Here is a 12,044-nt window from a genome sequence, read left to right on the forward strand (position 1 = left end):
CTCCTTGAAATGTAAGTGAAATACAAGAATCTCCTTGGAAATGAAAAAGGTAGATCAGATATCATACCTTTGATTTGATTGAGTTTTTGGAGGGTGAATATGGTAGGCCACAGACCATACCGTAGATGTGATAGCGTTCTTGGAAGGTAAAAATGTTGATTATAAAGCAAGCCATAGATGAGTTTTTGTCCTTCGTGGTGAATACGGTACACCTGAGATCGAGCCATAGGTATTTTTTACACCTGGAATGTTACTGGCGTGGATAAGCAACCAAGGCAATGCTGTGATAGAATCCCTGAATGGCGAGGTGCTACAGAAGGCACGTGTTCAGTGGGTCATCTTGCCGCTGTGAAAACAAAAATTACTCAAAACGATAGCAAAAGGTGGCAGTGTTTTATTGTATTTCAATGTGTAACATAATACCATCCTCTGATCTCTTTGCAGTTTTCTCTTTTGGTATGATGCCATTTGTTGGTAGGAAAAGCCACAGCGGCACTAGGGCATTGGTATAGGGAAGGAGAGGGCCTTCTCACTTCCTGCTGTTGAGAAAGGCACACAGAAACAGTCAAATGCTACAGTTCACAGAAGGGTGCAGATGTAAAATCCATGTTACATCTCTATATTCCTTACTACATAAGGGATAACTCGTCAGTGCCACAGCTCCTATTTGAAGCAAGGGGGATTCTGTTTTCAGACTTTGTGTTTTCCAAAGCACATTCAAACGGGATACCATCCAGTGGAATAGGGAGACCTTCTCCTGGCTTTGGGACATCACATTCTCCAACCCTACACCAAGACGGAGCTTAGTGCTGCTATGGGTTCAATAACAGTAAAAGTCCTTCATTGAAAAAATCTACAATCATACAATACTTCTTCTTCATTGGCACAGTCAGGTCATAATGCCTAATAGCAGATGCCAACTGAATCGGAAATAAAAATGGCATCACGTGAGTTCTCTGGAGTATACTCTTCAGTCTTCACAAGCAGGTGGGAAATAGAACTGCATTTGTAAACAATAACACACAGAGCACTTGGAAATGTTCCAAATAAATTTGCTTCATTCTTCTTATGACGTTTCATTTTTGCTGATCTCAGGCTTCTCCATGAAATCCTAACCGTGCTTTCGGATACCGGAAAGGCCAGTATCTTCAGCCTGTATTTAGGTAAAGCATTTGGGCATAACAATTATGATTTTAGCCATGATATTTTATTAAGTCAGATAGGCTATCCAATCATAGGTTGGGAGAAGGTGGATTACCTTTAGCCAAAAGTAGAGGGCTGTACAAGCTACCTAAATTAAAGTCCCCGAACCATGCTCTCTAATTTGAAATCGAGATAACTGTCCCAAGCCAGTCTTCAAAAAACACATTTCCCATCGAAGGATGGCATTTACCTCTGTCAAGCCATCAATGTTTGGGAACGGCACTCAAAAACCAGGCTCACCCTAAATAGATATTTGGACTTTAAGGCCTTCCCCAGAAAGGAGTAGAGGCATCCGTCTCTGTTGGGCTAGTGACCTTTCTTCAAACGTGGTTCATATCTGTTACCAGTTTTCTAACCACTGATGGACAATTTGATTTCATCTCTCTTGTACATGACCTCTTATCCGGACATTCCATCCACAAATCCCCCTGACGGACATCTCTACTTTTCTCACCCATACCCCAGCCCATATTACTCTATCATGTCAGCTTCCAACGCCTCCACAAGGAGACCAAAACTTCACTCATCCACCACTGTCTGCTCTTCCAACACAAATCACTCGTAGACCCAACTCTGAACTCACCCCTACTTAAAATACTTTCTCTTGCGAAGTATCAGCTAAAAACACATACTTGCAGGAATGCTTTCTCTCATCATGAAGGACATGACTGGACCTGGCCCCAGGTTCCACAATATACATACTTTAGTAATAAAATATTTAAAACTACATGATAAAAGTGGTCCAAACCAGATTTGAAAATAAGGCAAAATGGTCCAATCCAAAATCACATTTGGAATAGGAAATGCGGTTCTAAAACCCTGGCTAACCAGCTCTCTCTAATCCACTGCCATCCACGTGGATGCTTGTCCCTATTTAACAGCTAGTACAGATCCAGCAATGCGGAACATAATACGAAAAAAGGGAGCTGGTTTAACAACACCCAGTCCTGAGGCGAGGAGCATAAAAACCAGACTATGGAGATGCAAAGCCACCGTAGAGATTTGCCATGTCCACTGTGCATGGCTGCTGTTGCACGGATTATTACGCACTCAGGGGCATGTCTTTTCTCCGCGTATCAGCCTGTTGCTCTCATGCAGAGCAGGACAATGATTATCATCAAAGTTAATCTCAGAAGCTAACAAGAATCGGAGACATAATCAAACTCCATGAACATGTCCTGGTCCTTTTTAGTGAGAATCCGGGGCTCCCTTGGGGGGGTTAGCTTCGGAGGTTCTGCTGTGAACTCCTCGTCAAAGTTACTAACGTCTTCACGCCACTTAATCACTGGGACAAACGGAGGCTTCAGACGCTTGCTAAGGAGAGCTTCCCAGTCCATGTTCTGTGGGAACAAAAACAAAGAAATGTTACAAGGTATTCTTTTAGAATGAGAAAAAAACCCTGCAATAACATATTTAAGTGTAAAATATTCTGTGCCACCTCTTGGTTCCGGTCTAGTGATAGGGAATTGTTCTAAACCAATAAATTTGGGCCAGAACCAATGCCATGGATTTCAGAGATCAGATGTTTAAAGAAACAAGTAGGTCAAAGCAGTGTCACTATACAGTCATTCAATCAGTCGGAATAGGCTCTCCTAAAGCGGAGAATGATATCTCAGAATGAAAGATAAGAAGCTGCTGGACAATAGAGAAACATTTAAAACTGAGAGAGTACGTGCGAATATACTGGCATCACGCATTCAAATAGTTAGTGTGGAGTATACTCATTCTGAGTGCTGCACAAATTCCAGCCACATAAAAAGGAAAAAAATACCACACACAGAGTACCTTACTCTCAATCCCTGTTCGCAACTACTAGGGAACTAACAAACAAGTTGTTTACCTTCGGTAACGCCTTATCTGGTGGAGACTCTATCTTGCTTTACATTCCTTACTTTACATTTATCTCCAGGCGTCAGACTGGATCTGGAACTTGTTCATGAGCAGTACCCCTGCGCACCAGTAGGTGGGGTCATTTGGCTTCCTGTGGCGGCGTGAAAGCCCTGTCACTAGAAAGACAGGGGAGGACGGGTGGGTCGCTGAGGAGTCTACGGCTAGATAGTCTCTACCAGATAAGACGTTACCAAAAATAAGTCATCTGTTCATGTGATTGAGACTTAACTAACTTAGAATAGATACCCAAGAAATACCTCCCCGGAGGTAGGTCTGCGGACCAATTTCCCATGAGGAAGTCCTGCAGGACCGAACAGGTAAAGTGCCCTTCCCTACGGACATGACTGGCCAGACAGCAGTGTTTGGTAAATGTGTGCAGGGTAGCCCACGTTGCCTGGCAGATGTCCAGGACCAGAACTCCGTGAGCTAACGCAGTGGAGGCAGCTTTAGCTCTGTTGGAATGAGCATGCAAACCCTCTGCTTCTTAGCCAATGCGCAACAGATTTTGATACGGACTGCGAACCATCGCGAGACTGCCTTCCTTTCGACATACCCCAAAAAGAGTTAGTCATCCACTTTGAACTCTTTTGTGCGGTCAAAGTAGAACGACAACACTCTTTTTGGGTCCATACAGTGAAGGTGCTCCTCTTCCTTGGAGGGATGAGGCAGAACGTAAAAAATCAACAGAGTGATGGTTTGGCCTATGTGAAATAGAGTGACCACTCTCAAAAGAAAGGAAGCTCTTGTACAAAGCACCAGTTTGTCTGGGTAGATGTTAAGATGAGGAGGCTTGGATGACAAGTTCTGAAGTTCACTGCCCCTCTGATGTTATTGCCACGAGAAAGGCTGTCTTGATGGTAAGGAGCCTGAGTTGGCAATTGTGCAGATGCTCAATGAGGGTGCCCGTAAGAAAAGTGAGGACGAGGTTGAAAGCAGTCAACTGCCGCCGCTCAATCTCCACACAAGAAGACAGAGTGTTGACAGGTTTGGGTGGAGAACACTCCACTGTTGCAGTGACAGAAGATCCTCCTGAAGGGGCAGATTGGAGGGCTGATGGCTTTGCTTAACATCTCAGCATACCAGGCTCTCCATGCCCAATCTAGAGCCACAAGGATGACTTGGGCCCACCGTTCTTGAGAACTCTGGGCAGGAGTAGTATGGGCGGAAAGACGAACAGGAGGCCTAAGCTTCACTCTTGTAAAAAGTATCTCCGAGTGAGAGCTGTCTTGGAAACTCCAGCACGCAGAACTGCTGACATTGCACGTTCTCAGTCGTCAGTGGCGAACAGATCTAACCAAGGCTCTCCCCACTGCTGAAAGAGACCTTGCAAACCTTTGGATGGGGACCCAATTCGTGATCCGCTAGGCATCGTTGACTGAGTTTGTCCGATTTGGCGTTCAGCGAGCCTGTCAGATGTTGAACTACCAGGGATATGACCTATTTTTCCAGCCATGTTCAGAGATGCAGGGCCACTTGAACAAATGATGGAATGCTGAATGATTCAAACATTCTCCCCCAGTCAAGAGATCTGGGTTAAATCCATCGTTCTTTTGCCCACTGCGCCACCCCAGTTTGGACCCAGCCATATGCAAATCAGTCTTCACCCTGTGCCCCAAAGAAACAGTCCAGACCAAACTGCCAAGCCAGGTCCTCCCTGGACCTAAAACAAGCACCCTGGGACCAGTTTCGGGGTATGCCACCCTTCATCAGCCAGGCTAGCTTTAATCCAATGGCACAGTGAGCAAGGGACCCACGTCTGGGCATACCCATCCCACTTAGGGTGAAAAGTGAAACTGCAACAAATGATTAACAGAATGCTGAATGATTAGACGTAGGGCCTCCTGACAAAGGGTCCATGACCCCACCTCGCTCTGCTTGCAGTACCACATGGCGGTGGTGTTATCTGTGAACACTTGCACTAGCCTTCCCTAGATGGAGGGTAGAAAGGCTTTAATTGCCAATCGGATTGCTCGGAGCGCCAACAGGTTGATGTGGGGTCCGGATTCCACCGGAGACCAGAGTCCTCTGATCTCCACCTCTCCCAGATGGCCATCACATCCCAGGAGTGATGAATCTGTCACTACCATCCGATCTGGTTGTGGAAATGAGAGGGGTCGGTCACTGACCCAATCGCAGTTAGTAAGCCACCACTGCAGGTCCTTTTCAGTTCCATCTGAGAACTTGACCATGTCGGAGTGGTTCCCCTGATGCTGCACCCACTGGAACCTCAGGTCCCACTACAGAGCCTGCATATGCCAACAGGCATGTGTCACAAGCAGAATACAGGCGGCCATGAGGCTCAGAATACTCAGAGCCATTCTCACCGAAATCCAGGATAGAAGCTCAAACATCTGTATCATAGCCTGAATATCCTGGACTCGTCATTCGGGGGAATCGGCCCAAAACCTTACATTGTCCAGAACAGCTCAGATGAAAGAGAGCATCTGAGAGGGAGGCAGGTGTGACTTCAGCAAGTTTATAGTGAACCACACTTAATGAAAGAGTTCCACCATAGTCTGGAGGTGCGAGAGGACAGGCTGAGGTGACCTCGCCTTCAACAGCCAATCGTCGGGATAGGGAAAGACTGGCACCACTGATCTCAGCAGATGAGCTGCAACCAGCATCACGTTGGTGAGTACCTATGGGGCGCTGGCGATGCCAAAAGGGGGCATAACAAACTGAAAATGTTCATGGCCCACCATGAACTGCAAGAAACAGCAGTGGGACGGCAGGACAGGAATGTGGAGTATGCATCCTGCAAGTCCAGTGCCACCATCCAGTCTCCAGGGTCCAGGCCAGACAGGACATGAGCAAAACTGAGTGTCTTGAATCTCTCCTTCTCGAGGAAGAAATTGAGAGAGCACCGGTCGAGGATAGGACGCAGGCCTGCATCCTTCTTTGGCAGCAGAAAGAATCAGGAATAGCAATACACAACCTACTTCTGGCGCTGGCACTCTCTATGGCTCCTTTGGCTAAAAGAGCCATCACTGCCTGGTGGAGAAGGGATAGGTGGTCCTCTGTCAGCCTGTCGTAAGTAGGTAGCATGGAGGGAGGGGATAGCCCTCTCGGACAAGCTGCAAAACCCACTGGCCGATGTTATGGACTGCCAACGGGGCAGGTGATGGCGAATCGTGCCACTTACTGGGTGCCCATGACGGCAAGCAGGCAGACTAGGAGGGTGGGGAGGAGCCCAGCCGTGGCCCTCACGAGCATCACGAGAAACCCAACATGTCGGCGGCTATGAACCAACCCAGAAGGGAGGGATGCGGTTTAGACGACCAAATGTGTCACGGGAGTGTCACGGTTCAAGAAGGAGTAAGACGGATGAGGCGGGGTGCATCGTCATCGGCGAATGAAGGAGTGGAGGAGCTTCGCAAGAGGACCGGACCAGAGGAGAACCCTAGAATCGGAGCTGCAGAGGAAGCCGGAGAAGAGCCCCCGGAGGTCGTGGACGACCCGGAGAGAAGGAAGAGTACCCAAGTGTCGAGACACGCTCGCAGAGCACCGCTGTAGGGCCCCGTGCTACCAGGAGGGACAAGGACGCTGGATCCCCCATTACCACGGCGCAGGAGGGTCGTGGACTCAGGCAAGTGCCGTCTGCACATTCTTTTTCATTAAAGGATTGGTGAGCAGGGTTGAGGGCTACGTCGCCGTGAGCACCGTTACTCCCCACACCTAGGCACTTCACAGGTAGGGCACTGGTGGAGGAGCACTAATTCCCTAACCCCCGTAAATCAGTGAAGCAACAGCCTGAACAATTTTTTGTTTGTTTGTTTCTTTTGGGTTTCTGCATCCCTCCTGAGAACCGCACCCAGACGAGGACAAGGACCAAAGGAACAAGAGACCTGACACAAGGATATTTGGCCCTATAAGTTGGAACTAACCATACTCCCTAAAAAGGATACTAAGAGTACTGGACATTCCCTGTGACAAGAGTATACGAAGTAAAGATAAATAAACCTAAAACGGGCTGTAGGCTTCTTATCTGAGGGTGGGTTTGAGGTGCACAAACAGATCTCCCTAGTATAAGGGCTTGGTGGCTGTAGCTGCTTATGGGGGTGGGTGGACTGACTAGCTGCTGGCTACTTTATTCGCGGTGCAGGTAGGAGCTGTGTATGGGCAGAGGCTGGATAGCTTGCATGCCACAGTGCCTTGGAAGGTAGAGATGCAGTTGCATGCCTCTTCTGTGGTCACAAAAGGAGCGAAAGGGGACTTGAAGGTGATGGGGGGCCATAGAAAGGCCCAAGGATCTGGCCGTAGCCTGCTGTCCTTAAAGTGATCCAGTGCTGAATCTCCCTTGTCAGTCAGTCAGTAAATCTTCGACAGAAGGCATCAACTCGCATGCCCATGAGTGAGGACTGGACATCCCCAGACAAGCCAGTCATCCTCAACCAGGTGTGGCATCACAGGGCCACGGTCAACAAATCTGCTATGCCTAGTGAATTGGTGGGGTCTAGTCCACAGCGGATAGTAAGCCCCGATGCATCTCTCCCATCGGCAACAGCATGGGACAGCATAGCCTGAGCCTCCTCTGGAACCATTAGTAGAACCTGTGAAACTCTATCCCACATAGTGCGGGAATGGCTGTCCAAAAAGTTTTGTTCACAAACCGCAGTGCCAGGCTGGAGGAAGAAAACATTTCTTCCCAAGATTGTCTAGCCTCTTGGATTACCTGTCGAGGGGTATGGTAGGGAATTATTATTATTATTATTATTATTATTGGAGATTTATTAAGCGCCTGGTTACGCCACTGGCGTGTCCCCGCGCTATGGCAAGTGGAGTAACTGTCCCCCCTCCTCCCAACCAAGCTACCTACTGAAACAAATAAGTTTTAAGTTTTTTCCTAAACTGGGTTTCGGAAGATTCAAGCCGAAGTTCCAGCGGCAGATTATTCCAACATTTGGGGGCAAGGTATCTGAAGGATCTGCCTCCCATGCGGGCTTTAGCAATTCTAGGTACTTTTAGCAGCCCGGTCTGTGAGGACCGAAGGCTGCGTGTAGGCTCGTAGTAAGCTATAAGGCTATGAAGCGGGAGAGGTGCCTTGCCATTCAGAATACGATGGCAGGTGGCAAGGGCCTTAAACTGCACTCTCCTCTCAATAGGGAGCCAATGGAGCGTTCGCAGGGCTGGCTTGGCAGATGCCCTCCTAGGGAGTCTGAGGACCAGCCGTGCTGCCGCGTTTTGGAGAACCTGCAGACGACCAATGACCCTGCCGATGGCCCCCAGATAAAGTAGATTCCCATAATCAAGTCGGGAGGTGACCAGGGCATGCACCAGCGTCTTACGCGCTGAGATAGGAAGCAGATCTAAAACTTTCCTAAGGGTTCTCAGAACACTGAAGCATACCCCCACCACCCGACCGACATGAGGGCCAAAGGTGAGGTCCCTATCGAGCCACACGCCCAAGTTCCTAGCCTCACGGCAAGGTGCAGGAGCTTCCCCCAAACACGGTGGCCACCACGCCGACGACCACGCCGACGGTACACCCCCCACCACGAGCACCTCGGTCTTGCTCCCGTTCAACTTCAAACAGTTGGCAGACATCCAGGCAGCGAGATCATTCATGCAGTTCCTGAAAATGTCTGCCGCAAGACCGGGCGCGCGCGAAAGGGAGATGACCAATTGCGTGTCATCGGCGTAGGACACCAGACGGAGGCCATAGCCCTCCACAATGGCCGCTAGGGGGGAGACATAAATGTTGAATAGGGTTGGGCTCAGGGACGAACCCTGTGGGACGCCCTGGCCCAGCTCAATCTCCCTAGAGTAACACTCACCTAGTCTGACCTGAAAGCACCTCTCAGAGAGGAAGGACTTAATCCACCCAAGCGCAGCTCCTGTCACCCCACCTCCATTCAGACACTGTAGCAAGGTGGAATGTGCTACAGTGTCGAATGCTGCGCTTAAGTCTAAGAGGATCAGTGCCATCGTCTGGCCCTCGTCAACTCCCTGTCTGAGTGCCTCCACCGCCACGAGGAGAGCAGACTCCGTCGAGTGACGGGGACGGAAGCCAAATTGCGAGTCGTGGAGAAGCGAAGCCCTCTCCACGAACTGCATAAGTTGTATATTGGCTATTTTTTCCGCCACCTTCGCCATGTAGGGGAGAAGGGAAATGGGACGAAGATTCTCCAATTTTTCAAAGCTAACATTTGCCTTTTTTTGCAGGGGGAGTACCACTGCCTGTTTCCAGGCCTTCGGGACCACTTGCGACTCAAAGGAAGTGTCCAGGAGCTGACGCACATAAGGCTCTAGCACTGGCAGGCTGTCCTTGAGCCGAATGCACCATGATTTACATTGGACGTGGAGGCTTGGACCTCCAAGCTCTCTCTGTAGGGTGAGGAAATTTGGGTCCCCTGGAGCGAGTGGTGGAGGCAGGCAATCGTCCTGTTCACAGGAGCCCCTGTACTGGGCTTGAACCAAGTCCTACGCAAGACGTCATTAAATGCCTCATTGAAAGAAAGAAGCAGTTCTGATGGGGACACTCCGGGCAGAAGCATTTCTGTTAAGACATTTGTCTCGACTGCCACCAAGGACAAGCTAAGGACCAGGGCTTCAGCCACCCTCCGCACCACCATTGCAGATGAAGCTCCCTCCTCCATAGCCATGGCAGGGGGAGAAAGAATGTCAGTATCCAGTGCGCTTGCTTTACCCAGAACCTCACACCAGTCAATTTGTTCCTCAAAAGGCTGACATTCCTCAGAGACCAGCGTTCCCTCACAAGCCTACTTGTGTCCAGGCCCATAAGAAGAAGGCTAAGGGCTCAAGGCTCTGGTTTGGAAGGCATGGCTTCAGTTGGCGCTGCAGCCGATGTTGGACGATACCCCTCCTGCTCTGTATCAGAGTCGGGGATGAGAATGGGGATGGAAATGCTGGGAGTGTCGACCTCGGAAGGTCGAGGTGATACGATCGGCAACTTTCAGGATCCATTTGTGGATTCTTGGGGCCCGACTGGCACCAGTGTGCCGACACGCATCCAGTAGGGGCCGGTAGGAGCGCCGGAGGAAATGGGCCGCCCTAAGATGAGGTGCATGGCCTCATTAAACTCTCCCTTGGGCTGGGATTGTCCTGGCTCCCAGAAACTTGGAGAGGTGTGCAGTCAAAAAACAAATAAGGGAGTTTACGCCAAACAAAAATAGATAAGTCGAGAGGCGCCAAAAAGGGAGAAAAGAGAAGAATTACTCCTTTTTCTAAAAAGACCCCTCACTCACCAACCTAGTTGGTGACATGCTTCATCATTGGGGTCCCACCCGAGCAGCCAAATGCCACTCGGGTGTGCTTCAACGCCTGATTACAGCGGAGAAGGTTTTTAGGTGACAGTAGTGCAAGTGACTGGAATGTGAAATAGTGGGTTAGATTTGTCTTTATTGTTCCCTAAATTTTAATATGGAGCAATAAGGCAAGGTTAAAAACGCAGTGTAATACCTATGCAGGTTAAAATGGCCTAAGGTATCAGGGTATTGAAAGTGATAATAAAAGACACGGTCTACATGTTTCAGCCTTTTGACGATATTGCTAGGCTTTCTTCAGGACCTATATAGTGACTCGAGGGGTATGCACACGCTAAGGTGCACCCGTCTCTGAGGTGTGGAGTCAACCAAGGCGCTGGCTCAACCACGGAGCCAGGCCTCGACTGGTGACGCTCCCTCGTCTTGTTGACTGATGGTCGAGGAAAAGTCGAAGCACGCTTCAACGTCGGGCTCCCGGGACCTTCTCCTTGACCGGGACCCTCGATCGTTGCAGCGTTGCATGTTTAGTCGCCATAAGCTTGAGGGATCGCTCCCTCAAAGATTTCGAGTGCATGGCGCGGGAGTCGGGGCAGTCCTATGGGTCGTGATCCCGCTCGAGTCACAAAAGGCATAAAGGTGCGGGTCGGTCACCAACTGCTGTCGGTGACAGGCACAGCAGGGCTTGAAGCTGGCCTTTGTCGATGACATACTGCCACAGCAAGAGGTTAACCTAAAAAATGACTTGACAAAACAGAGAAAAAAACCTAGTCAAAAAATGACTAAGGGATAGCTCTTCCCAGATCTGCGCTGGCTTACGCAGAAAGAAAAGAAGTGATGTCAGAGCACCTTGGTGACACCTATATAGGCACTGCAAATATCACTCCCGGTGCGGATGATGCAACTCGGAACCGAACGAAGCCACATATGAGAGTGCAGGGGTACTGTTCATGAAACATTTCTGGATCCAGTATGACGCCTGGGAATAATCCTAAGGGCAGGAAACTGCTATTAGAAGTCGATCAGGTGTGGGATGTAATCGGCAGATCGAAACTTGGAAAAGTTTTGAAGGCCCAAAGAATGATGACTTTTGAAGAACTCTGGACTCGATATAACTTGGCTGGGGGGCCAATATCTATGGTAGCTCCAGGTCAGACACCTTCTCCGGGGTTTAATAGGCCTAGAGAAAGAGATACCGGACGAGAGTCTGTTAGAGTTCAGGGTTCTGGGTGCCCCACTCCCTCGCTATCTCAGGTATCTTGAGGACTTTTCTGGCCAATAGCACCCCGCCTCTGATGGCCCTACGGGAGAAATAGGAGGGAGTTCTTGGTAAATTGAAAGAAGGGAACTGGAGAGGGGTGTGCTGTAACCCAGGGGAGGTGACGATCATGCAGGTTTTTGGCTGATCAACATCACGATCTTACACCAAGCATATTACAACAGATCTAGGTTTTTTTGCATTGGGCAGGATAACATCAGATAGATGCCTCAGGGGTGCACGCAGAGGTACAGTCATACATGTGATATGGGAGTGTCCACGAGTTTGCTGTATTGGGAAGCAGTTAAAAGCAGAATATCCTTTGTCCTGGAGGAACCCTTGGAATTAAATGCAAGGGTGGTGATGCTAGGTATCTGGGGGACCAAACATTGGATAAATACACACTCCTCTTTTGCAATGTCGCCCTGATGATCGCACAGCGCACAGAAATGGGATTGTACCGTGGCGCGACA

At 49.3% G+C, this 12,044-nt stretch overlaps 1 protein-coding gene across 4 annotated transcripts in view; it reads right to left on the reverse strand.

Annotated features, from left to right (window-relative positions):
- Positions 1–379: 379 nt before the first annotated feature.
- Positions 380–12,044, reverse strand: part of PKN1 (protein kinase N1) — an 815,639-nt gene continuing 803,974 nt past the window's right edge. For all 4 annotated transcript variants that reach the window (XM_086961066.1, XM_086961076.1, XM_086961049.1 and 1 more), the window contains exon 22: positions 380–2,543. In XM_086961066.1, coding sequence (XP_086817192.1) covers positions 2,340–2,543 — 204 coding nt within the window. In that variant the 3' untranslated portion in view covers positions 380–2,339. The remainder of the gene's footprint in view (positions 2,544–12,044) is intronic.

The sequence above is a fragment of the Lissotriton vulgaris genome, chromosome 1_1, assembly GCF_964263255.1.
Source record: "Lissotriton vulgaris chromosome 1_1, aLisVul1.2, whole genome shotgun sequence".
NCBI lineage: Eukaryota > Metazoa > Chordata > Amphibia > Caudata > Salamandridae > Lissotriton > Lissotriton vulgaris.